Here is a 26726-nt window from a genome sequence, read left to right as displayed (position 1 = left end):
GACAGGCTTGTGAGCGGTTAGGAGTCAGAGTCTTGGATTGTGAGAGGGATGTCCGACTGCTGATTTATTTATACTAATAAAAGGGTAATATGCTGATTAGAGCAGACATCTTCCAGACAACCATCGACATCCTTCTGGACAAAGCCACAGTGGTGGGGGCCGAGGCATAGGTGGTTAGGGGAATACAGTCCAGTAGGGGAGGGCCATTAAGGGTGGCCAGTCCGGCAGGGGAGGGCATTTAAGGGGATCAGGGTGGCGGAGAGGGCAGTTAAGAGGATCAGGCAGATAGGCAGAGTGGTTAGGGCAGGCAGATGAACAGTTAGAAGCCAGAGGTCCGGGATTGCGAGATGGATGTCCAACTGCCCATTTATCTGTTGTAATAAAAGTGTAATATGGTAATTACACTGGACATCTTCCAGACAACCATTTGCATGTCCTTCCGGACAAAGCTATTGTGGCGGAGGCAGAGGCGTTTAAGGGTGACCAGGCCATCAGGGGAGGGTAGTTGGGGGGATCAGGCAGGCAAGGGAGGGCAGTTAGGGTGATCAGACCGGCAGGCAAGGGCAGCTAGGGGGATCAGGCAGGCAGGCAGAGTGGTTAGGGCAGGGAGGCAGGTGAGGAGTTAAGAGCCAGAGGTCCTGGATTACGAGTGGGATGTCCGAATGCTGGTTTATCTGTACTAATAATAGGGTAATGTGCTATTTAGACTGCACATCTTCCAGACAGCCATCCTGACATTCTTCTGGACAAAGCCACGATGGCGGGGGCCTTGGCAGAGGCTGTTAGGGGTGACGAGGCCATCAGGAGAGGGCAGTTAGGGGTGACCAGGCTGGCAGGGGAAGACAGTTAAGGACAACGAGGCCGGCTGGGGAGGGCAATTGTGAGGATCAGGCCAGCAGGGGAGCGCAGTTGAGTGCGACCAGGCCAGCAGGGGAGGGCAATTAGGATGACCAGGGTGGCAGGGAATGGCAGTTAGGAGCAACAAGGCTGACAGGTGAGGACATTTAGGTGGTCAGGAGGGCTGGGGAGGGCAGTTAGGGGTGACCAGGCCAGCTGGGGAGGGCAGTTATGGGGAACAGGCCAGCATGTGAGGGAAATTAGGGGCAACCAGGCTGGCAGGGGAGGGCAGTTGGTGGAATCAGGAAGGTAGGCACAGTGGTTAGGGCAGGCAGGCAAGTGAGCTGTTAGGAGCCAGAGGTCCCGTATTGTGAGAGGAGTGTCCGACTGCCCATTTATCTATACTAATAAAAGCTTGATATGCTAATTAGACTGGACATCTTTTGGATAACAATTCGGACGTCCTTCCGGACAAAGCCACTGTGGCAGGGGCCTTGGCAGAGGCTGTTTGGGACCACCAGACCAACAGGGGAGGGCAGTTAGGGACAACCAGGCCGGCAGGAGAGGGCAGTTAGGATGGCAGTTAGGGGCGACAAGGCAGACAAGGGAGGACATATACAGGGATCAGGCTGGCGGGGGAGGGCAATTAGGGGAATCAAGCCCCAGGAGAGGGTAGTTAGGGGCATCAGGCAGGTAAGCAATGTGGTTAGGGTAGGCAGGCAGGTTTGCAGTTAGGAGCCAGAGGTCACTGATTGCAAGAGGGCTATCCAACTGCCAGTTTATCTATACTAATAAAAGGTTAATATGCTAATTAGATTAGACATCTTTTGGACAATCATCTGGACGTCCTTCTGGACAAATCTACTGTGGCGGGGGCCTTGGCAAAAGCTGTTATGGGCGACCAGGCCATCAGGGGAGGGCAGTTAGGGGTGACCGGGCAGATAGGGGAGAGCATTTAGGGACAACCAGGCCAGCAGGGAAGGACAGTTAGGGGAATCAGGCAGGTCAGGGAGGGCAGTTAGGGGTGAACCCGCCCGCAGCAGAGAGCAGTTAGGGGCGATCAGGGAAGATGGGGGAATCAGGCCAGCAGGGGAGGGCCATTAGGTTGAAAAGGAAAGCAGGGGAGGGCATTTAGGGGGATCAGGCCAGCAGGGGAGGGCACTAGGAGGATCAGGCAGGTAAGCACAATGGTTAGGGCAGGCAGGTGTTCAGTTAGGAGCCAGAGGTCCCAGATTACAAGAGGGATGTCTGACGGCTGGTTTATCTATACTAATGAAAGGTTTATATGCTAATTAGACTGGATATCCTTTGGACAACCATCCAGATGTCCTTCTGGACAAAGCCACCCTGGTGGGGGTTTTGGCAGAGGCTGTTAGGGGCGACCAGGCCGTCAGGGGAGGGCAGTTAGGGGCCACCAGGCTGGCCGGGGAGGGCAGTTAGAGTCAACAAGACTGGCAGGGGAGGGCAGTTGGGGGTGACCGGGCCTTCCTGGGAGGGAGAGCATTTGGGGGGAACCAGGATTGCAGGGGATGGCAGTTTGGGGTGACTGGGCCTTCCGGGGAGGGAGGGCACTTGGGGGGATCCAGGACTGCAGGGGAGGGCAGTTAAGGGAATCAGGCTGGCCAGGGAGGGTATTTAGGTGAATCAGGTCAGTAGGGAGGGCATTTAGGGGGATCATGCTGGCAGGGGAGGGCAGTTAAGCTCAACGAGGCCATCAGGGGAGGGTAGTTACGGGTGACCAGGCCATCGGGGGAGTTCAGTTGGGGGTGACTGGGCCAGCAGGGGAGGACATTTAGGGGGATCAGCCTGGCCGGGGAGGGCAGTTAGGGGGATCAGACCGGCAGGGAAGGGCAGTTAGGGGCATCAGGCAGGTTAGGACAGTGGTTAAGGCAGGCATGCAGGTGTTCAGTTAGGAGCCAGAGGTCCTGGATTGCGAGAGGGATGTCAGACTGCCCGTTTAGGCCCGGATTGGAGAAGGTACAGGTCAGGCTTAGGGACCCTCCCCTCCCCCCGGGCACAGATTTCATGCACCAGGTATCTAGTTTTATAATAATTTGCTTCCAATTGCAACTCTTATTCACTCAGAGGGGAGAGACTTGTCTGTTTCTCATGTGTCATTCCTTGGATGCCAACGAGGAGGTGACCTGGGTTTGTCACCACCTGATGCCTTTTCATGGAATATTAGAAGCCTTAGTTTTGTTGCTGTGGTGTTTTGTGTCTGTGTGTGTGTGCTGCTTCCATGGATTTACTTTTTCTGTGTCTGACACTTAATTTATTTTTTAAAAACATCCTTAGATAAATCCCCTGGGTCTTCTCAGATCCCCTGAGGAGCTTAAAGAAATGCCCTCAGGGACACTCTCCCCCATAGAGTTGGACAGCTGCTCTGGGTGGGGCATCCTTGGTTTCTGAGGGCCTCCAGGTGATGGAAGGTGAGGACAGGGATAGCAGGAGGGGTGCAGGATGCCTTTGTGAGAGAGGGGAGCAGGCTTTGTTCAGGGGAGGTAAGGGGGTGCTCTGTTTGGTTTGGGGGGTCAGGACAGCAGCTCACATTCTCATTTCTGTAGGAGTTTGTGGATGTCTTTGGGAGGAGAGACACATGAAGACACACACCCAAACTCACAGTGTGGTCTCCATGTAGGAGCTCACTGTTCCTCACTCTGTCCTGTGACCAAGGACAGGAGGGGTGGCCTTTTCCTCATTTCTAGGTCCTTCTGACTGTGAGTGTGAGGTTAGCTGATTAACAGGCTGTGATGGCTTCTTTGAAGGCACATTCTGTGGCTCCTCATTGTATTGTCTCCTGAGAAAACATCCGAGGCCCTGATCGGGACCATAGTCAATTTTAACATTTTCTTTATTTCTCTGTCCCTTGTTTTTCGTAATTTTTTTCTCCCTCTTTTTAAAAATATATTTTTATTGATTTCACAATGGAAAGGAGAGGGAGACAGAGAAACATCAATCAGGAGAGAGAATCATTGATCAGCTGCCTCCTGCACACCCCACACTAGGGGTCCAGTGTGAATCCCGCAATGTGTCTTGACCAGGAATCCAACCCTGCCCTCCTGGTCCATAGGTCAGCCATCTACCTCTCAGCCACACTGGCCGGGCTATAATGCTCTCCTTCATTTCATGCAGACTCCCCAGGTCAGGAAGCATTCCTACCTTTAATTAGTGACTTTCAAGTACTCAAAACATCTTTTTTGTGAGAGATCAAACTTGCAGGGCAGTCATGTCTAACATCCCTACTGGGATGGGTCAGAGGCTCAGGTATCAGTGAAGAAGGCAAGTGTAGGTGTTAGGTTCCAGTGGCTGCAGCATCAGCTCTAGATCAGGGGAAGAAGATGCACATATGCCCTAGCTGTTTTGGCTCAATGGATAGAGCGTTGGACTGCAGACTCGAAGGTCCCTGGTTTGATTGTGTTCAAGGGCACATGATCGGATTGCAGGCTCGCTCCCCAGTAGGGGGCATGCAGGAAGCAGCCAATCAATGATCCTCTCATCATTTATGTTTCTATCTCCCCTTCTCCCTTCCTCTTTGAAACGGATAAAAAAAATATATTAAAAACAAAAGATGATGCACATCTTAGTGCTCAGAATAGCTCAGAAAGTTCTGAAAAGCAGGGTAAATAGAAGAGACGCGCTCACTGGGTTAGTACAGAAAACTTGGTATTGAAATGTGCCAGTAGCCTATAGAACATGAGAGGTACATGTGGATTCACACTTGCAAAAATTAATGTTTATTTGTGATCATTTTCACACAATTATTTTTTTATTGATGTATTTTTGCCAGTAATGTCAGTAGTGATGACCTGTCCTATCCTGTGCCTCTGTCACCTGATGCCCATCGTTTCAGTTCATGTGAGGTTCACGTGGCAGAGGCGCTCCCCTCACTGCAGAGTTGATAGTCTCCCTTTCTCAGTAGGAAGGGTTTAGTAGGGATTTGTGGAGAGATGTTCAAAGTCCATCACACGGCATCTAGAAAGGCCCCACTTCTTAGTTTCTATTTGCTTTGAATAATAGACGCCTTACTTTTCTTTCCTACAGATATTTGATTTTTGACATAGGAGCTTTAACCAATCAGGCCGTGTTCCTGTAAATATTCATTATATTCTATATTCATGTCATGGACATACTGTCCGTGATCACTTTTTGAATATTCTGGAATGTTTACAAGAATCATATTAATGTATCTTCAATTCAGCTAAATTTCTATGATTGTAGCCCTAACCAGTTTGGCTCAGTGGACAGAGTGTCAGCCTGCGGATTCCAGGGTCCCAGGTTCGATTCCAGTCAAGTGTGGAAAGGAAAGTAAGACTCCAACACAACATGCAGGTGAATGGCCAACGGCACGTTTCAGTCGCCGTTCTAACCTATTTATTTCCTTCAAAGTTATACAATCAATCATTGTTGCTAAGTGCGGTTACTAAAACAAGTGAATTACATAAAACATCATTAGTCAATTTTTGCCCCGTTACCAAGGTATTATTAATCAACGTGCCCCGTTGCCCTAGCTATTAATATCAACTTGCCCCGTTGCCCCGACTACTAATATTAACTTGCCCCGTTTCCTAGACTATTATAAACTTGCCCCGTTTCCCAGACTACCCTGGACCATAGTTGGTTCCATTTCCCCAGCAACTGCCAACATACCTGAGAGGGACATTCAGAGGTCACAGTGGCCACGCACCCGGAACCAGCAGTTTGCTGCGGCATCTACAGGTACGCTCCCACATATCCCCCCTTTGTAGTCAACCTCTCTTAAAAAAGATTAAAAACAGTAGCAAGATAGCCACTAGTATTGCAGGGATCCAGGAACTGGGAATAATGGAAGAGAACCAGGTCTTTGGGTGCCATTGCAGGCGACCCAACAGGTCTGCCCACACTTGTTCTCGGGAAACGGTTATTAATCCTGCCAATTCAGTGTGCACTTGCTTCTCTAAGGATCCAATATCCTGAGAAAGATTACTATTAAAAACTTCTAGGAGAGCCGAAACCGGTTTGGCTCAGTGGATTGAGCGTCGGCCTGCGGACTGAAAGGTCTCAGGTTCGATTCCGGTCAAGGGCATGTACCTGGGTTGTGGGCACATCCCCGGTGGGAGATGTGCATGAGGCAGCTGACTGATGTTTCTCTCTCATCGATGTTTCTAACTCTCTATCTCTCTCCCTTCCTCTCTGTAAAAAATCAATAAAATATATATATAAAAAAAACTTCTAGGAGAGCTTGTTGCTCATCACTCCAAGATTCATTGGCATAAATGAAGTTAGTAACACAAATTCGGGTAAACTGTGCATCACAGGTTAATTGCTGCTGTCTGACTATGGCCCGCTGACGCTGACCAATCCACAACACAGTAGCCTCCAGAGCTTCTAGCCTGGCCATAATCTGCTGATCAATGGCTACCTGTTTCCCAGTTAGAGGTCAGGTTGTGTAACCTACTATCCACTTGTTGGGCTGTAAGGATAGAGGTCTCCAAGGCAAATCCTGATGCTACAGCAGAAGAGATAATTACCATAGTAGACATAATAAAAGCTATTAAGGAATATACAGAGGAGCAGTGGGTACATTCCGGGTGAGGGTCTGGTTAAACAATGCTTGAAAACGAGAGTCCCCCAAATGTCCATTAGGCCTCACCCAAGTCCGTTGAATATAGTCCGAGTCATCAGTAGTCCAAGGCGGATCAGGATCATTCCAAGTCTGCAGAGTGAAGGTTGGTGGATTAATCATATGAGTCCAGTGAACCTCAGCCGAAGTCACTGGCCAAAGTCCAGTCAAGGCAATCAAAGCCAAAATCAACCCCCAGGAAGAGTTCCTAGTGAATGCTTTGAGCTTCCGCATCCAGCCTCTTCAAAGAGCCCCAGGTAATAGGAGGAGCTATCTCCATCTGCCGACCACCCCTCCGCTGGATCGCGTCCTGAAGGTTTATGGCTTCTATCCTCTTCCTCAGAGATCCGATCACAAACTCTGGTTGTTGGGGTCTGCAAACACAAGCATACCCTCTTCACCAAGTTAGCAACTCCACCAGGCCTTTCCAAAAGGAGGATTCCTGATCCCGGTACATTACTTTAGGATTAGGCTTATGTTCTTGAGGAACTAAGTGTTTTTTAGTAGCCATTTCCCCATGCTGCTGATATAAAAAATTTTAAAAATACAGTGCCCTATTTAGCCTATCTCTAGGCATCATCCCTCTACTCCCCCTTTTTTGTTTTAACAATATAACCTTCAAGGTAGAATGGGCACGTTTTGTAATACCCTGACGAGTGGGATCATAGGGGATGCTAGTAATATGAGTGAAGAATTGGGGAAATGTTGTAAAGCTAAAATTAAAGCTTTTATCTCAGCTCGCTGGGTGTTGGAATATTTCTTAGCAGTCAATTTCTTCTAGCTTCTATGCTTACTCCAGCAAATCCCAGCTATACCAGTATTTCCTGATCTATTAGTAAAAACAGTCATTGCATTCTCTAAAGGAGTAAAAGAAATAACTCTGAAACAGTGGTTCCCAAACTTATTTGGCCTACCGCCCCCTTTTCAGAAAAAAATATTACTCAGCGCCCCCTGGAAATTAATTTTTTAAAAATTTTAATAGCAATTAAACAGAAAGATATATGTATTAATGTTTCTACCTTTTTCATAAAATATAGTAAAGAAAGGTGTAAATTAGAAACATTGAGGTTTGAAATTATGAAACTATTTATTGAACTCAGAATAGAAAGGTAATACAAAAAAAGTTAAAACAAATGCACCTGTGGCCATCACCGCCCCCCTGGATCGCTGCAGCGCCCACCAGGGGGCGGTAGCGCCCACTTTGGGAATCGCTGCTCTAAAAGGTTAACATTGCCTTCTGGCCACTCTGCGTCTGCGCCCTGGTGTTAGGCACTCAACTTGGCGCTTTTTCGCGCTCGCCCTGCGCCCACTCCTTCGCAGCCCAGCTTTCGCCGCAGCCTCCGGCTCCTCCTCCTTCCCCAAGCCGTTGGGGCTATGGTGGACAGCGCCAGCGAGAGTGATACAGACGGGGCGGGGGGGGGGGGGGGGGGGGGGGGGGCGCAACAGCGGCAGCCTGGCCGCTATGCAGTCGTCCTGAGGCGGCGGCAGTGGGAAGCCGGAGGGCATTGTCATCTCGCCATTCCGCCTGGAGGAGCTCACCAACCGCCCAGCCTCCTGGCAAGGGGGAATAATCTCATCTCCAGGGGAAAGATTTTTAGAATCCGGCGGAGCCAGAGGGTCCGTCATTATCTGACGCCTTTCCTTATCCGCCCCTTCCTCATCTGCCTTTCCCAGTTCTTCTTCTGACACCAAGGCTGCTGTAATAGGCGCCTGAGTTGGCTGCAAGGGCCGCAAAGCAGTGGTAATGTAAGCCCAGGTTCCTAAAACAGAACCTCCCATCGCACTGCCTCTCTCCTGCTCTCTCCTTAATGTACTGCCACACGGTTCCACACCTCCACGTCCAGCGTGCCTTTCTCCGGGAACCACGGACAGTGATAATGAATTTGCTCTATAAGAGTCAATAAATCACACACAGCCAGTCGCCCGAAGCAACTGCTGGATAAGCTTTTTAAAAAAGCTGTTTATCCTTAATCATGGAATTCCCCATGCTTTTATCGTGAAGGCTACTCACCCAAGCTCTTTCGGATTCGATCAAACTCCCCTGTCTTTCCACGGACCTACGCTGCTCCCCTTGGCAAGCGGCACTGGATTCCTCACACGGGGCACCAGCTGTGGAAAGGAAAATAGGACACCTACACAACATGCAGGTGAATGGCCAACGGCACCTTTTGGTCGCCGTTCTAACCTATTTATTTCCTTCAAAGTTATACAATCAATCATTGTTGCTAAGTGCGGTTACTAAAACAAGTGAATTACATAAAACATCATTAGTCAATTTTTGCCCCGTTACCAAGGTATTATTAATCAACTTGCCCCGTTGCCCTAGCTATTAATATCAACTTGCCCCGTTGCCCCGACTACTAATATTAACTTGCCCCGTTTCCTAGACTATTATAAACTTGCCCCGTTTCCCAGACTACCCTGGACCATAGTTGGTTCCATTTCCCCAGCAATTGCCAACGTACCTGAGAGGGACATTCAGAGGTCACAGTGGCCACGCACCCGGAACCAGCAGTTTGCTGCGGCATCTACAGGTATGCTCCCACAGTCAAGGGCATGTACCTTGGTTGTGGGCACATACCCAGTAGGGAGTGTCCAGGAGGCAGCTGATTGATGTTTCTCTCTCATCGATGTTTCTAAATCTCTATCCCTCTCCCTTCCTTTCTGTAAAAATTCAATAAAATAAATTTTTAAAAAACTTCTATGATTGTAGCTCTCCACTAATGATATACTGAAATCTATACTAATAAAAGGGTAATATTCTAATTAGACTGGGAGACCTTCCGGACGTCCTTCCAGACAAAGCCATGGTGGCAGAGCTGGGGCAGAGGCGATTAAGGGCGATCAGGCCAGGAAAGGAGGGTAGTTGGGGGTGATCAGGCCAGAGGGGGCAGGGGCATTTGGGGTTGAGCAGGGCCAGCAGGTAGAGTGCATAGTAGCGATTAGGCAGGCAGACAGGTGAGGGGTCAGGAGCCAGCAATCCTGGATTGCGAGAGGGAATTGGGCCTAAACCAGCAGTCGAACATCCCCTGAGGGGTCCCAGATTGGAGAGGGTGCAGGCTGGAGTCAGGGACACCCCTACTCCCCCACCCCGTTCACAGTTCTGTGCACCAGGCCACTAGTTTTCCCATAAATGAGTGCCTAAGAAATAATAGGTATAATTTGTTTTCTATCATTATGTCAATTCCTCACCATATTTTGTTTATAATACTCAAAGGGTATCATTCACAAATAGATTCATGAAATTTATGGAATCACAAAATAATCTTGAGTTCATTGACATGACAGTTCTGTTTTCTATCTCTTTTATATTGTACACTAGAGGCCCAATGGACAAAATTCGTACACCTGGGCGGGGGGCGGGGGGGGGGGGTTGTTTCTCAGCCAGGCCTGCGGTCTCTCACAGTCTGGGTGCCCCAGGATCAATCGCTCCAAAGAGGTAGACCCTGCCCATCCGTCACAGCCAGCAGTGGCCTGGGCCTTCCTCTTTCGGGCGAACGTAGAGCCCACCCAGCTGATCGTTTGCCCCACTGGCCAGTGGCCTGGGCCTCCTACTGTAGGGCGATTAATGGGGCGATAGCCAGGCCTGTGACCAATCACATCGCACCTGCATTGGCTCACCTGGCACCAGCGTGTATCATAGTGTGGTCATCTAGAGTCCTGCTGTTCTGTCATTCAGTCGATTTGAATATTACACTTTTATTATTGTAGATAGTTCTCATAGATGTGTCTGACTCTACATACAATGTTAACATTATTTGAGGTATTTTTTCTTACTTGCTTAACCTGTCTTTATTACTCTTCTCAGTTACCGAAACTGCTGTGAATACTCGTGAAGTTTCTTTATGTTTTTTTAAATTGTAGGGATGACAGAGGAGAGGGAGAAGCAGCACTGAGTCAGCCAACTGTGGGGAACAAGACAGACTGTAACCGGCAGCAGAAAGGACACAAAAGTGGGAAGAGAAAGACCCAGGTGTGTACGTAGATGGGAGTAATCAGAAAGACCAGGGAGAAAGAACAACTGAAGGTGAAATAGGTTTCAGGAGTTCCATGGTGCAGGAGTAAGGACAGAAATAGAGAAAAGGGGGGAAAGAGCAGGGGGTGGGGAGACAGAACATAGGAAAAGTTCAGTCAGCGTGGTTCAGTGGTTGCAGGTGGCCCTATGAACCAGGAGGTGACAGTTCCATTCCTGGTCTGGTTTTTTGGCTTAGTCCCCCCCAGGGGGCTTGCAGGAAGCAGCCAATCAAGGAGTCTCTCTCATCATTAATGTTTCTATCTCTCCCTCTCCCTTCCTCTCTGAAATCAATAAAATATTTATTAAAACAAAAACCAAAAACATAGGAAAAGACAGCATTGGAGAGAAAAGGAACAGGGAACAAAAACAGATCCATAGACAGAAATACATAGTAGTGGGAAGGAGGGGAACCCTGATCTGGGTCAGAGGTGAGCTGATGGGATGTGGATGGTTAGGTTGTGATATATCGGCTTGTGGCTTATATGTTTAATTTAACAAGTGAATTGTTTAAACGGATTTGAATAAGAATTACAGATCTCCAATTTATAAAGCTTATGAATATTTTATAATTATTTGCTACCCTTTGCAACCTTAATCACACAGAGGGAGAGACTGGTTTGTCCCTGATGGGCCCCTTGTTATTTCCTGGGAATGCAAGAAGGAGGTGACCTGGGAAAAGAGATGACTGAGTCTGATGTTTCATAAAGGAATATTAGAAGCACTGGATCTTTTTTTCTTTCCCAGGGATTTGAATTTTCTATCTCTGATATTCAATTCATGTAAATAGTCATTAAGTTCTGAAATCAGCATTGGTTACATCTCACAAGCACTTCTTATCATTGTTAATATAAGGCAGTCTCTCCCTTTTCAAAACTTTAAACCTAGAAATCATTACATTAAAAGAAACAACGTAATTGTTTTTGGTTTTAAATGCATTACGTGTAGTTCAGATTCTGAGCCCTGCATCCTTTCTACTGTTTATTACACCTCGAGACATCTATTGGCACTTAGTAATACGAGGCGATCTCAGCATGCACTTGGTAAGGATGTCAATGATATTCACAGTCAGAAGCTAGTTTTTTGAGTTGGTCTAATGTTCAGCTCCTCTTTCCTTCCCTTTATGTGTGATTTGTTGATTTATTGTCCATGAACCATAAAGGAGACGTTCCCCTAAGTCCTTCTTGTCCATTCTCTGGAAATATTGAAGGATGGACTGGATTGAACTAGAAATTGGTTCCCACATAGACCCTCCTCTATTCATGGTGAAGTCATTTGATGAGCATATTTCAATAGCTGACTTTTCCCAAAGGCTTTAGCATGAAGATCTATTCTCTGTAATTCCCTGGGAAAGGAGGAAGGAAATCTGCCTGGGAAACCTGCACGTGTACAAGTTCCTGCTTCAACCCGTTCCACTACCCAGAGGTCTCAGGGCTGCTGGGTGTGATGTCTGCTACCCAGGGCTACGGAAAACTGCTCTGGGTGAGCCTTGCAGATCCCAGAAGGGAACTAGTAAAAGATGCCATGCCATGGGTCTGAGGGCAGGCTTTTTCAAGGGAGGTAACAGGTGCTTTCCTGGGTTTGGGGATTTAGCGGAGCAGCACGTGTTCTCATTTCTGTAGGAGTTTCTCGAAGTGTTTGACACATGAAGACAGAAAAAAGCACCTCCCAGTGTGGTCTCCATGTAGAACAGTGGTTCCCAAACTTATTTGGCCTACCGCCCCCTTTCCAGAAAAAATATTACTCAGCCCCTGGAAATTAATTTTTTAAAAATTTTAATAGCAGTTACTCATCGCCCCCAAATGCACCTTTGGCCATCACCGCCCCCCCTGGATCACTGCAACGCCCACCAGGGGGTGGTAGCGCCCACTTTGGGAATCACTGATATAGAAGCTCATTTCTCCTGACTGTCTCCTGTGACACAGGACAGGAGGGGCTGACCTTTTCCTCATTTCCAGGTCCTTCTGACTGTTTGTGTGAGATGAGCTGAATAACAGGCTGTGGGGACTCTTTTGAAGGCACATTCTGTGACTCCTCAACACATTGTCACCTGAGGAAACAACCCAGATCCGGACCAGGACCAGGACTAAATGGCTGCTTCTCAGGTAAAATATGTGTCTTGTGTCAGTGACTATGTTTGCTTTTCCTTGAACATCTGTTGATACATGTCTCTTTCCCTTCCCACCCCTGTGTCTACTCTGCTGCCCCTTTTACACTCTGTCCGTTTCCCCACAGCTGGATGACTCAGTGGTGCTTCTCCCTCTACTCCATCATTCCTAAACCCCCCTTTCTTTTCCTGCACCTGCTCCCCCAATTCTCCTTGAACCAGTCTCTTTGTCTGAAGTGCCTCTCCCTTTCTTGCCCCCACTTCTGTTCACCAGAACCCCTCTCCCTCGCAGCTCCCCTTGGTCTCTCTGGGGCGCCTTCCTCTCCATATTTCTCTACTTCTGATGTTCTTTCTGTTCCAAGTTGTTTTCCTTTCCTTCTTTCTTTCTTTTTTTCTTATGATAGTCAGTGTCAGCAGTTTCTATATTTCCCTCTTTTTTAATGTATGTTTTTATTGATTTCAGAATGAGAAGGAGAGGGAGAGAGAGAGAGGTAAAAACATCAATGAGCAGAGAGAATCATTGATCAGCTGCCTCCTGCACACCCCCCACTGGGGATGGAGTCTGAAACCTTGCGTGTCCCCTGACCAGGAATGGAAACCTGCCCTCCTGGTTCATAGGTTAACACTCTATACCTGTGAACCACACTGGCCCGGCTATACTTCTCTCCATTTTCCCAGAGCCTTCTCTGCCTTCATTTTATGCAGCCTCCCCAAGGTCAGGAATCATTCCCTCCTTTAATTAATGACTTTCAACTACTCAGAACATCCCTTTTGTGACAGATCCACCTGGGAAGGCAGCCATATATAACATCCCTGTTGGGATGGGGTCAGAGGCTCTTGTGTCTTGGAGAAGGGAAAGGCAGGTTTTAGGTTCAAGTGGCTACAGCATCATCTCTTGATCAGAGGTAAGAAAATGTCCATTTTACTGCTCAGGATAGCTCAGCAAGTTCTGAAAGAAGAGTAAATAGTAAATAGAAGAGACTTGCTCACTAGATTAGTACAAAAGACTTGGTAGGTAAATATTCTATTAGTGCTGAAACTGGTTTGGCTCAGTGGATAGAGCTTCGGCCTGCGGACTGAAGGGTCCCGGGTTAGATTCCGGTCAGAGGCATGTGCCTGGGTTGCAGGCACATCTCCAGTGGGAGAAGTGCAGGAGGCAGCTGATCGATGTTTCTCTCTCATCGATGTTTCTGGCTCTCTATCTCTCTCCCTTCCTCTCTGTAAAAAATCAATAAAATATATTTTAAAAAAATATTCTACTAGCTTACAGAACATGAGAGGTACCTGTGGATTGACACTTGCAAAAATTAATGTTTATTTGTGATCATTTCCACATAATTCCTTCTTTATTGAGGTATTTTTGGCAGTAATGTCACAGCAGTGGTGACCTGACTTTCTGTGTGCCTCAGTCACCCGATGCCCATTGTCTCAGTCCACCTGATGTTCACATGGCAGAGGTGCTTCCCTAACTGCAGAGTTAATAGTCTCCCTTTCTCAGGAACAAGGCTGTAGTAGCGATTTAATGAAATTTGTGCAGAGACCATCACTTCACATCTGGAAATGTCCCACTTCTTAGTTTGCATTTCCTTTGGAAAATCAAAGACTTACTTTTCTTTCCTACAGATCATTGGCTTTTTCATGGGAGCTTTAACTAATCAGGCCTTGATTCTTTAAATTTTCGTTATATTCTATACTCCCATCATGGACATAACCTATATTATCACTTTTTGTATTTTCTAGAAAGTTTCCAATAATGATATTATGAATGTATGTTCAATTTCATTAAATGTCTACAAAATAGCTCTTGACTAATGATACATAAAAATTTTGAAAGAATTGTACTGATAATAAATATTAGTTCCCCCAGAGTCCTGTGGATTAGTGGTGGAGGTTTCGATTCTTGGTCCAGGGCAAGTAGTTCCTGGGAATCTGTGGTAGGCAGCCAGTCCATGTATCTTTGTGTCTCTTTCACATTCTCTCTCTCTCTCTCTCTCTCTCTCTCTCTCTCTCTCTCTCTCTCTCCTTTTCATCCCTCTACCTCCCTGCCTTCCGCTCTCTAAAACTCAATGGAAAAAATCTCCCCACATGAGGATTTACAACCACAAAAAAGAAAGTAGGTTTAACTTGTTTTGTATCCTTATGTTTCTCTCCTTATCCTATATAATAAAGAGCTAATATGCAAATGGTCTTTACACCCTCATGCCATCACGCTATGATGCCCTCATGCTGTCACAATCCATCACATCGTGAGTGTGGAGCTGTGGAGGCGGGTCCCGATCTCTCCAGCTCTGCATGGGGAGGTTGGGGGATCCACCTGAGGCCGTGGACCCCGCCCCAGCACCGGGATGGGAGGCTGGGTGTCCCACCAGGCAGGACTGGGGTGGGGCCAGACGGGTCTTGGTGTTGCCCAATGGGGTTGGGGCCAGCCAGAAATTTCTATTATAGAAAAAGGGCAAATAGCAATATTAAAATATTTCCTCTGATTAATTCCCTTTTAATGTGCACGAATTTCATGCACCGGGCCACTAGTTTGTTTATAAAACACAATGGGGATCACACACAAATAGATTCATAAGATTTACAGAATCACTAAACCACCTTGATTTCATAGTTGTAAAATGTGTGTCTCTGTGCTTAAACTGTTAACATTATTTCAGCTATTCTTTTTTTTTTTTTTTTTAAATATATTTTATTGATTTTTTACAGAGAGGAAGGGAGAGAGATAGAGAGTCAGAAACATCGATGAGAGAGAAACATCGATCAGCTGCCTCCTGCACATCTCCCACTGGGGATGTGCCTGCAACCCAGGTACATGCCCTTGACCGGAATCGAACCTGGGACCCTTCAGTCCGCAGGCCGACGCTCTATCCACTGAGCCAAACCGGTTTGGCTATTTCAGCTATTCTTTTTTCTTATTTTCTCAAGTACATTTTTATCTATTTCAGAGATGAAGGTAGAGGTAGAGAGAGAGAGAGACATATCCATGATGAGAGAAAATCATTGATCGGCTGCCTCCTGCACATCCCCTACTGGGGATTGAGCTTGCAACAAGAATTAATCCCACGACTCTTAAGTGCACAGTCTGACACTATCCACTGAGACAAACTAGCTAGGGCTTTGCCTTAATTGTAAAGTTTATTTTCCTGTAAAGGTAAATCTATATCTAGGATTTGTGGACATATGTCATCCTCATTTCTCAGTGTTTGAAATCATATCAAGGAAAGTTACTGGGGCAAAGTGATCTTATTGGGTAATTCAGGATACTCCCATAGGTCCCAACCTCTTCTAACACTGTTTTCATGTTGTGTGACATTATGAACTCTTCTGGTGACCTCTTGGTAAATATTTATTTTCTTTCAGGGACCTTTGACCTTCAGGGATGTGGCCATACATTTCTCTCAGGAGGAGTGGGAATGCCTGGACCCAGCTCAGCGGAAATTGTACCTGGATGTGATGGTAGAAAACTGCAGCAACCTGGCCTCCCTGGGTGAGGATGACTTCCTTCCCAAGTTCCTCCTCTACCCACAGGGTTTTCCTTTATTATTTTGACATCTCTAGGGGCTTCTGCTTTCGGTGCTAGATTCTTGCTCTCAAGGAACAAATTGAGCTCTAGCTAGTTTGGCTCAGTAGATACAGCACAGGTCTGCAGACTGAAAGGTTCTAGGTTTGATTCTGGTCAGGGCCAATGCCAGGGTTGTTGGCTCTCTCCCCAGTGGGGGCATGCAGGAGATAGCCTATCAATGATTCTCATCTCATCATTGATGTTTCTCTTTCTCTCCCTCTCCCTTTTCCTCTGAAACCAATAAAAAAAAATACATTTAAAAAAAAAAAGGAACAAATTGGGTGTCCTTGGGGTATAAAAGAAAGGCTTTGTGATATATGTGAATTAAGAACTCAGTGTCTGCACACATTACATGTTGCCTACAATTATTGAGGTTCTATAAGAAAATATTTTAGAAAATCATTTTCTAGAATATTGTAATATTCTAACATGTCTTCTGGCCAGAGTACAACCTGGATTGGAAATGGGAAAGCCTCTATCAAAATTCACACTCCATTTTCTTTTTATATTTTTTATTTATTAAGATATTACATATGTGTCCTTATCCCCACGTTACCCCCTCCCCCCGCCCCCACCCCCCCCCCCCCCCCCCCCGCTCATGCCCTCACCCCCTCGTTGTCCGTGTCCATTGGTTAGGCCTATATGCTTGCATATAAGTCCTTTGGTTGATCAGAGCAGTTGGGAGCTTGTGACTCCCTCCCGATTCAAAAAGACAGCCACATCCTCAGGTGCCATCCCCTTTCCGCGCGAGCGCTCGAGCCTCCGTACCTCTGCACTTTACTTCCGCAGCTCCTCTGAGTCTCAGTATGCTTTTCTCTTTCCTTCTAGTTGTAGAATTTCCACTCAGCCAGCCTTCCTGTAGTTCTGGATGATGTCCGTTTTGTCTTTTCGTTGTATTTTTGAAGTTGTTGTGGGAGGCATCAATTTCCAGTGTTTACCTATGCCGCCATCTTGGTTTCTCTTCCTTCTTTTTTTTTTTTTAAGAATTTGTTGAATTCCAGGAGGAAGTGCGAGTTAGAGAGAGATAGAAACTTCAGCTCGGTATTAATTGATTTTTTTATATGTGCCCTGACCATATGTGTTCTCTGTATAAATCGCCCAATATGGAATCACTGGTTTCCTGGTACCTTTTGTAAATATTAGAAAATCGTAGTGTTTTGTTAGTGGCTGCACCCGTAATTGGGATGTTGGTACTGTACACTTGAAGTTGTCCCAGAGTCTCCACTATCTTCATATTTTTGGATTCTTTTTCTTTTTGCTTTTCTTGGTTGGGTGTTTTTTACTTCTTAGTACTTCAAATCTTTGTCTTGATTCTTGCGATCCTTTAGTCTGCTGTTAGATCTCTGTATAATATTCTTTATTTTAGTCAGTGTATGCTTAATTTCTAGTTGATCCGTCTTCATATCCTCGAGGGTCTCACTAGACTTATTGCGGGTCTTACTATATTTATCGGCGGTTTCTAATAAATTCTTAAAAAACCTTATAACAGTGGTTTTGAGCTCTATATCCAATAGTTTGCTTTCCTCCATTTCTGTCATTTGTGACCTGTTTCTTGGTCTCTGCATTTTTTATGCTTCCCTGTGTTGATAGAGTGGCTTTGTGTGCTAGGTGTCCTATAGGGCCCAGTGGCTCAGCCTCCCCACTGACCTGAGGTGGACACTCTTGGTGCACTCCCTTGTGGGCTGTGTGTACAGTCTTGTTGTAGTTAAGCCTTGATTTGTAGTTGGTATCACTGGGAGGAATTGACCTCCAGGCTAATTGGCTGTGAGAATCAGCTGTGTCTGCAGTGGGAGAACTTCTGTGCTGAAGGCACCCTTCTGGGGCAAGACTTGCTTCAGTGGGATTTGGTGCTCACTGAGTCTGCCCCCTGAGTGTGTCCCTTATGGATCTGAGGAGTTGTAATCTGGATGATCCCACTCTAACCACTGGGTACACTGGCACTTGGATCTCTAAGGAGGTGCTAATTTAGCCTCTGCCTGAGGCTACCCAGCAGGAGCTATGGAGAGATATGCAGATTGCTCTTTTTTGTTTGGGATTTGGAGGTGCCCAGATAAGGCCCAGCTGTGAAGCAGTGCAAGGTGCTATGGGGCCTTGGGCCTTCTTTTTGATGTTCTGGGTCTCTCTGACCCAGCTGCAGTTTGTTAGGTAATTTTAGATTGCAAAGGGCCAAGCCTTTCATATGCAAAAGGCTCTGCACACAGCTTGGGCAGGGCGGGGTCTCAGGGAATCAACAGGACGGAGCAAACAGCTATGGCTGCTCCTCAGTCTTGCCCTAAGAGGCCCCAGGTCTCAGTGTCCCGCGGTAATCACTGCAAGTACCTCTGAGAGAAAGCCAGTTGAGTCTGGGTCCCCAGAGACTCGCCCAGAACTGGAGCCAGGGCCGTTGGGAGCTTGAGATTCCCTCCTGATTGAAAAAGACAGCCGAATCCTCAGTTGCCAGCCTTTTCCGCGTGTGCGTCCGTACCTCTGCACTTTACTTCTGTACCTCCTCTGGGTCTCAGTGTGCTTTTCTCTTTCCTTCTAGTTGTAGAATTTCCACTCAGCCAGCCATCTTGTGGTTCTGGATGATGTCTGTTTTGTCTTTAGTTGTATTTTTGAAGTGCTTGTGTGAGGCAGCAATTTCAGGTGATCTTGGTTTCTTTTTATTTTGATTAAATAATATTTTCGTGATATTATATAGTTGTCAATTTTTTTCTACTTTACAGCATTAAGATATTTATTTTCCATTCTTTTTGAGATAATTAATATATTTTCATTAATGTCATGCCAGTTTGAGTATATTTATTTTGTTTTCCTGATGGTACACTTTTTCTGTGTTTTTTTCCCCCAAGACTTGATTTCTTTTGTTCAAATTCCTGAATTATAAATTAGCACACTTTTGAACATGCTTTCTATAGGAAGAAACAAATAATAACCTCTGGAACAAATTCTCCTTTGGTCACCACTGTATTCAGGATCTCTGTTTTTGGTTCAGTTGTCTCTTTAATTTCCCAGTTGGAAATGTTCTCTGTTTCCTTCTCAGACACACGGTATCTTTTCAGGCTTCATATACATCTTCTGTACTGCAGTGTTTGTGGTGCTCTAACAATTTCTCATTTGTAGCATCCAATACAGGGCACTCACCATGTACTGCAATTCTGTTCACACGCTATGTCATACACAACAGACACTTGTTGTTAAAGAGGCTTCAAAACAGGGAGATCATTAAAGATACACTTCCCTCATACCTCTCTCTCTCTCTCTCTCCAGCAAAGAAACTGGGAATTGGGAGTGTTTTTATAATATTGACATTGTGTGCCAATTGGTTTGAGCCGGTATCATTTGCAAATGTAGGCAGCCCTTTGTCCCTCTTTGATGTGAGTTTTCTTCATTGTACCTATCTTGAGCTTTGTTGAATCCTTCACTGGGTAATCGAGTTCTCAAAACTGTCATTTGGCCTATAGTTGCTGGTAACTTCAAAGTGCACTCACCTGATTGTCCAAACTGAAAATTTGTTTTCTTTCAGGTATGTCATCTGAAGATGACCCAGCCCTTATTCCAAAGCCCGGAATACAAGATTTATTCCCTGAAATAATACTGGTAAGATATAAAAGGTGTCACTTTGATAATGTACACTGAATAAAAGCCTTGGAAATTGAGGAAGAGTGTGATGAGAAGAGAGGGAATTAATATAAACAGAACTAATCTGGAATAGTTATCATAATACAATTGTTGTTACCTATACAGGTCAAGTGTATTATGCTTTTGGGAAACCTCCCATATTAAAGTCAGTTCCATTGGCAGATCAATGTGTTTCTGAAGGTGAAAGTTGAAAACAACTTTTTACTGTTATGCATTCTTGGAAAGGAAATCAGGAAAAACTAGGAATTATAGTCTGTAGTGTAAATAATCCTTTGAATTGCTTAAAATGTAGGGTGGGATTATATTTTCATGCAATCGTTTCTAAAATGTAGAGATTTATGATGTACCTATAAAATTTAAATGTACTCAATTTGGCAATCTTGTTAATTTTATATATATATATATATATATATATATATATATATATATATTCTATTGATTTTTTACAGAGAGGAAGGGAGAGGGCTAGAGAGTTAGAAACATCGATGAGAGAGAAACATCGATTAGCTGCCTCCTGCACACTCCCTACTGGGAATGTGCTTGCAACCAAGGTACATGCCCTTGACTGGAATTGAACCTGGGAATCCCCCAGTCCGCAGGCTGATGCTCTATCCACTGAATCAAACCAGCCAGGGCTTATTATTACTTTTAAATATATTTTTATTAAATTCAGAGAAGTAGTGAGAGGGAAAGAGTGAGAGAAACATCAATGATAAGAAAGAATCATTGATCAGCTGCCTCCTGCATGCCCCCTATGAGGATTAAACTCAAAACCTGAGCATGTGCCCTTGACTGAAATTGAACCTGGTCCCTTCAGTACTCAGGGCAATGCTTTATCCACTGAGCCAATTAGGCTAGGTATTTTATTATTTTTTTATTAAAAAATATATTTTTATTGATTTTAGATAGGAACATAGCAAAAGAGAGAAAGGCAAACATCAATGATGAGAGATAATCATTTCTTGGCTTCCTCCTGCATTCCTCATACTGGGGACCAATTCTGAACCCAGGTCTTGTGCCTTCACCGGGAATGGAACTATGACCATCTTGCTGAGCAATTTGGCAATCTTTTAAACAGGGATTCATTTTTCTTTCTCTGACAATGTTTTGTATTTATTTTTTTGTGTATAATTTTAATGAATTAGGAAAGCTTTTTCTCTAAAACTCACTTGGTTTAATGAGTATCACATAATGGTTCTTATGGAACAAGTGTACAAGTTTAATGAAGTTATAACTGTCACTAAAGGCCTTTCTATCTCCCATTATCACCAGAGTACCTATAATGGAGAGAGCAGTTATCAATGGATTGAACATTGGAAAAACTTTAAGCAAGAGTCATATCTTAATCACCAATGGAGAAGGGAGCTGGCAGAGGACTGTTATAAAAGTGGAAAAGTCATTGACCAAATGTCCAATCACAATGTATATCAGGTTATTCTCATTGTGGAGAAGACACACAAAGGAAGTAAATGTGTCCAGTCTTTTCATTATTCTTCAAATTACACAAAACAAGAGAATATTCATTTAGGGGAGGAGGCTGACAAATGGAATCCTTGTGGTAGACTTTCCAGTCAAATATTCAATCTAAATAAAATGAAAAAATTCCATAATGGAGAAAAACCTTATAAATGTAAAGATTCTGGTAAAATATCTACTTGGCGTTCAGGTTGTACTCTAAATCAGAAAGTTCATACTGGAGAGAAGCCTTACAAATGTAAAGCATGTGGCAAAACCTTTAAATGTCATTCCTCTCTTACTGTACATGAGGGAAGAATTCATACTATTGCAAAATTTTACAAACTCAGAGAAGATGGGCAAGACTTCTGTCAGTCCTCAGGACGTACTCAACATCATAGAAATTATACCAGAGAAAAGTCTTATAAATGTTCAGAATGTGACAAAGACTTTAACCGGTGCTCTACCCTTAGTATTCATCTGAGAATTCACACTGGAGAGAAACCTTATGACTGTAGAGATTGTGGCAAATCCTATGGCAGCTCCTCAGACCTTACGAAGCATCAGAGAGTTCATACTGGAGAGAAGCCTTATAAATGTAGAGAATGTGGTAAAGCCTTTAGATGGTCCTCACATCTTAATACACATCAGAGAGTTCATACTGGAGAGAAGCCTTATGAATGTAGAGAATGTGGCAAAGCCTTTAGATGGTCCTCACACCTTACTAGACATCAGAGAGTTCATACTGGAGAGAAGCCTTATAAATGTGGAGAATGTGGCAAAGTCTTTAGATGGTCCTCAGAACTTACTCCGCATAAGAGAGTTCATACTGGAGAGAAGCCTTATAAATGTAGAGAATGTGGCAAAGCCTTTACAAGGTCCTCACACCTTACTACGCATCAGAGAGTTCATACTGGAGAGAAGCCTTATAAATGTGGAGAATGTGGTAAAACCTATAGATGGTACTCACACCTTACTACGCATCAGAGAGTTCACACTGGAGAGAAGCCTAATAAATGTAGAGAATGTGGGAAAGCCTTTATATGGTCCTCAGAACTTACTCTGCATAAGAGAGTTCATACTGGAGAGAAGCCTTATAAATGCAGAATATGTGGCAAAGCCTTTAGAAGATCCTCAGAACTTACTAAGCATCAGAGAGTTCATACTGGAGAGAAGCCTTATAAATGTGGAGAATGTGGCAAAGCCTATAGATGGTCCTCACACCTTACTACGCATCAGAGAGTTCATACTGGAGAGAAGCTTTATAAATGTGGAGAATATGGCAAAGTAGAGATGCTTTTCAGAACTTAGTACACATAACAGAGGTCATACTGGAGAAAAACCTTGTAAATATACAGTATGTGGCAAGGCCTTTAGAAGGTCCTCAGAAGTCTTATACCATACATGTAGAGAATGTGGGAAAACCTTCAGTGTAGCATCATACGTAAATTATCGTCAGAGAGTTTACACTGGAGAGAAGCCTTATAAATGCAGAGTATGTGGCAAATCTGTTGGTAGGTCTTCAGACTTTACTGCACAGCGGAGACATCATACTGGAGAGAAGCCTGTTAAATATAGAAAGTACGACAAAGATTTTATTTACTGTTTCTGCCATACTAGACAGCATAGATTTCACAGTTGAGAGAAGTCTTAGAGATGTGCAGAGTTTCGTGAGTCCTTGACCAGCAGTGAGAACTTACTGAACATCACAGAATTCACTCTGGACAGAAGCCTAATGAATGTGAAAAATGTAAAAAAGCCTTGAAAAGTCATTCAGGTATTACTGTACTTGAGAGACTTCCTAACAGAGAGAGTCCTTACAAATGTAAAGAATGGGCTGGAGCCTTTACCCACAGCTCAAAATTTACTAAACATCAGAGATTTCATACTGGAGGAAACCTTACACTGTATAAAATGTGAGAAAGCACTGGCTGGCATGACTCGGTGGCTTACCTCTGACCACGCACCACAATGTCAGGGTGCAATTCCTGGTCAGGGCACAGGCCCTGGTTGCGGACTCGATCTCCAGTGTGGGGCCAGTAGGAGCAAGCTGATCCACGATTTCCCCTTATACATATTTCTCTCAAGCACTCTCTTTTCCTCTCTGAAATCAATCAAAATATATTTTGAAAGAGGAAACAAAATTGTGAGGAAACCTTTAGTCAATGTGTATTCCTTCCTGTACATCAGAGAGTTTAATACTGGAGAGAAACCTTACAAATGCAATGAGTGAGGCTAATCCTTTTCTTGTCAATGGAGTATTATTTAACATCAGAGAAATCATTGTGAAGGAAAGCCTTACAAATGTGAAGAATGAGGCACAACTTTTAATTGTCCTTGTTGTCTTACTCAAAATAAGAGAACTCATAGTGGAGGGAACACCTATAAATGTACTGTGTGCAACTTTGATCAGCAGTGGGGTTGCCTGCATTATGAAGCTACGTTGTTGAGCGTGGACCCATGAACAAGGAAGTCAGCGTTCATTTCCCGATTAAGTTTCATGCCCTGTTTGTGGACTATATATACAGTAGTTTTCATGCAAGAGGCAGCTGACAGATGATTCTCTGTTACATTGCTGTTTCTATCTCTCTCCCTCTCCCTTCTCTCTCAAATCCTATATCAGTGATGTTGTAGTACAACATAGGAGATGTTTCATACCCAGGATGCAGAATTGCCATGAACTCTGCATTGGAGAGAGGACATCTGTTTCCAAGCTGCACTCCTAGCTGAACTCAGAAAATTAAGTTTATTTCTTTCATTTCCTATTTCATATTCAGTGTTATTTTTTTTCTTCTCATTTTCCTACTCAGCTGATACTCTTTTCTGGAGCGCTTTAACAATGCCGTCTAAACCTCTTCCTCTCCCACACGAACCCTCTGGCCCCTGTAGCTTCTGTTCCGCAATTTAGAATTTTACTAATGTGATAACCGACTTCAGAATTTGGCAATATCTTGCTTTATATTCATGAAGTAGGAAGGTGACCATTCATGTTTCCATGCTGGATCCTAGAATTTGAATATGAGTGTTAATTTTTTGATTATAATAAATTGGCTTCTGTGTGCTTTATCACTGGAATGATTTTTCTTGTCTTGACTTTCATTAAGAATTTATGTAATGTTACCTCATTACGTTCTTTCTTGGGATGGACTCAGCCCTTGTTAAACAGATTTTATTGTCAATTACTTAAATGTTGCTGGATATTAGTCATTCTTCCAAGAGGAATCCCAGAGACCATGGCAGATGTGTGGTTGAAAAATTTTATTTTTCATCAGAAGTTATTTTGTATATTGACAGCATGCCCACAGTTATGTGCATAGGCGTGTTGTCCCCGCAGTGTTTTCCTAGCCATTACTGTAAGTCCCAGGGACGGCAGGATAGCAGTGATTAAAATGAAAGTGCCACATTCATTCCTTCTCCAGTGTCTTATAAATTTGTACAAGCTGGTAATATCAGATGCTTTGCATGGGCCAACCCGAAGGATCACACAATGATTAAAGAAACGAGATATTGGATACTCTTCTACTCTACTTCCTGACATTCCCATGGAGCATTCATACGTATAAGAATATCTTGGGGAAAAAAAAAAAAAGAATATCTTGATATTTTGTGACTGGGTCTCTATCTGGACCACAGGTTTTATGGTTTTGTTCAGGACAAACTATTGGATCCGGATCATTCATAAAAATTTGATGTCACCTAGACAATAGTTCCATTTTCTGGTACTCTAAAGAGGAATGTTGAGGGGGTGTATTGATGTAAAAGATACAAAAGATTTGTTTTTCACATGGTCATTAGGAAAATTGATGAAGCAGACATTGTTTCTAGGTTAAGAGGGCCTTCTCTGTTCATTTTGGCCAGAATGCATATTTGCTTTGGGTTGAAAAGCTCTAAGTCAGTGATTTTAACATTTTTTAATCTCATGGCACAAATGGAGTAATTACTGAAATTCAGAGGTCCACCAAAATATGTATTTTGCCAACCTGTCTAAAAAATGTCTGACTTTGACTTATGCACACCACACAGCTATTACTGTGTTGGCCTTTGTCACATTTTATTTGACAATCTCTGGGTAATGTAGTCTGTGCTATTGACTACATAGCCAGGTGTTTCTTGTACTAAAAATTCTCACAGCACACCAGTTTTCCAGTGTGACACTCTGCTTGATAATCTCTGCTATAAATTTATCAAATCCATCTTGTCTAATGAGCCATTTAAGACCAATTTTTCATATTGACTTTTTTTCTGGCAGATCTGTCCATTGATGTCAATAGGAAGCTAAAGTTCCCTGCTCGGACTGTGTTAATTAGTTTAAAAATGCCAATAACTACATACCTATCAATAATCACTTACAATATAAATGAGTTAACTGCTTCAACCAGAAAACACAGGGTAGCTGAATGGATATGAGAACGATACCCATACTTATGCTGTGTAAATGAGACCTATTTCAGATGAAAGTAAAGGGTTGGAAAAATAATTATTTCATTTCTACCTTTGGGCCCCAAAGACTACTCTGCAGAGAAGTTTGCTCTGGTGAGAGCTCTAATCTTGGACAGTGTACATACAGTAGGCATGAGGATAACCGTGCTCAGAGTTAGCTGACCTGGAGAGAAACCAAGATGGTGGCATAGGTAAACACCAGAAATTGCTGCCTCCCACAACTTCAAAAATACAACGAAAAGACAAATCAGATATCATCCAGAACTACAGGAAGGCTGGCTTAGTGAAAATTCTACAACTAGAAGGAAAGAGAAAAGCACACTGAGACTCAGGAGCTGCGGAAGTAAAGTGCAGAGGTACGGAGGCTCAAGCACGCGTGGAAAGGGGCTGGCACCTTAGGACGCTGCTGTCTTTTTGAATCCGGAGGGAGTCACAAGCTCCCGACTGCTCTGAACTCCAGTTCCGGGAAGTCTCTGGGGACCCAGGTATCATACGGGGAGAAACTGGACTGTCTGGCAGCAGGAAGAACTCAGAACTTGAGGGTGACTTTCCCTCAGAGGTGCTTGCACCAATTGGTCAAGAGGTGAGGAGGCAGGATTTGGTCAAGGGAGTCCAGGGAGGAGATTTCACCAGTAGGTTAGGGGGAGGGCAGTTCTTATGTTTGCCTCTGGGGCCATCTGCCCTCAGCCCCCAGCTGTGCATGAGCTGTGCAAACAAAGAAAGCCTAGGCTGCCCCCTTGCGCCTGCCCCCATCTCTCCCCGCAAGGGCCTCGCCGGCGGGCTCGCCCCACCCCCCACTTCCAAACGGAATTGGTCACCTCAGCCTCTGGCCCCGCCCACCCCGCAGGGAGGCGCATGCGCAGTTCCTTGCAGACGCGGAAGCGGCCGTGGAGGGGAAGGTGGCGGTTCCCCCTGAGGAGGGTGTTTGTCTTTAAAGCTGACGCTCCCCGTCCCCCTCCCCGCAGGGAAGGCTGAGGGCGCTGCCGGCGCTGAAGTCCGTGTTGGGGTCCCCGCCCCGGAGCCTCTCTCAGCGGTGAGTCCGCGTCCCGGGAGGCTGCGCGGTGCGGGCGCCACGTTCCTTTGGGAGGAAACG

General features: G+C 44.8%; 1 protein-coding gene across 4 annotated transcripts in view; it reads left to right on the top strand.

The window, feature by feature from the left end:
• LOC138999661 (zinc finger protein 726-like) overlaps positions 1–22568 on the top strand; it is a 28034-nt gene extending 5466 nt beyond the window's left edge. For 3 of the 4 annotated variants that reach the window (XM_070401844.1, XM_070401845.1, XM_070401846.1), the window contains 5 exons: positions 10301–10409; positions 12407–12553; positions 15916–16042; positions 19623–19696; positions 21011–22568. In XM_070401844.1, coding sequence (XP_070257945.1) covers positions 12539–12553; positions 15916–16042; positions 19623–19696; positions 21011–22504 — 1710 coding nt within the window. In that variant the 5' untranslated portion in view covers positions 10301–10409; positions 12407–12538 and the 3' untranslated portion in view covers positions 22505–22568. Of the gene's footprint in view, positions 1–8901; positions 8971–10300; positions 10410–12406; positions 12554–15915; positions 16043–19622; positions 19697–21010 lie in introns of those variants that run through there. The other variant, XM_070401847.1, reaches the window with a different exon arrangement.
• The last annotated feature ends 4158 nt before the right edge of the window (positions 22569–26726 follow it).

Source organism: Myotis yumanensis, unplaced genomic scaffold, assembly GCF_028538775.1.
Source record: "Myotis yumanensis isolate MYYU_CA2020_CCGP unplaced genomic scaffold, mMyoYum1.0.hap1 SCAF_23, whole genome shotgun sequence".
Taxonomy (NCBI): Eukaryota; Metazoa; Chordata; class Mammalia; order Chiroptera; family Vespertilionidae; genus Myotis; species Myotis yumanensis.
This window is presented reverse-complemented; position numbering and strand designations above follow the sequence as displayed.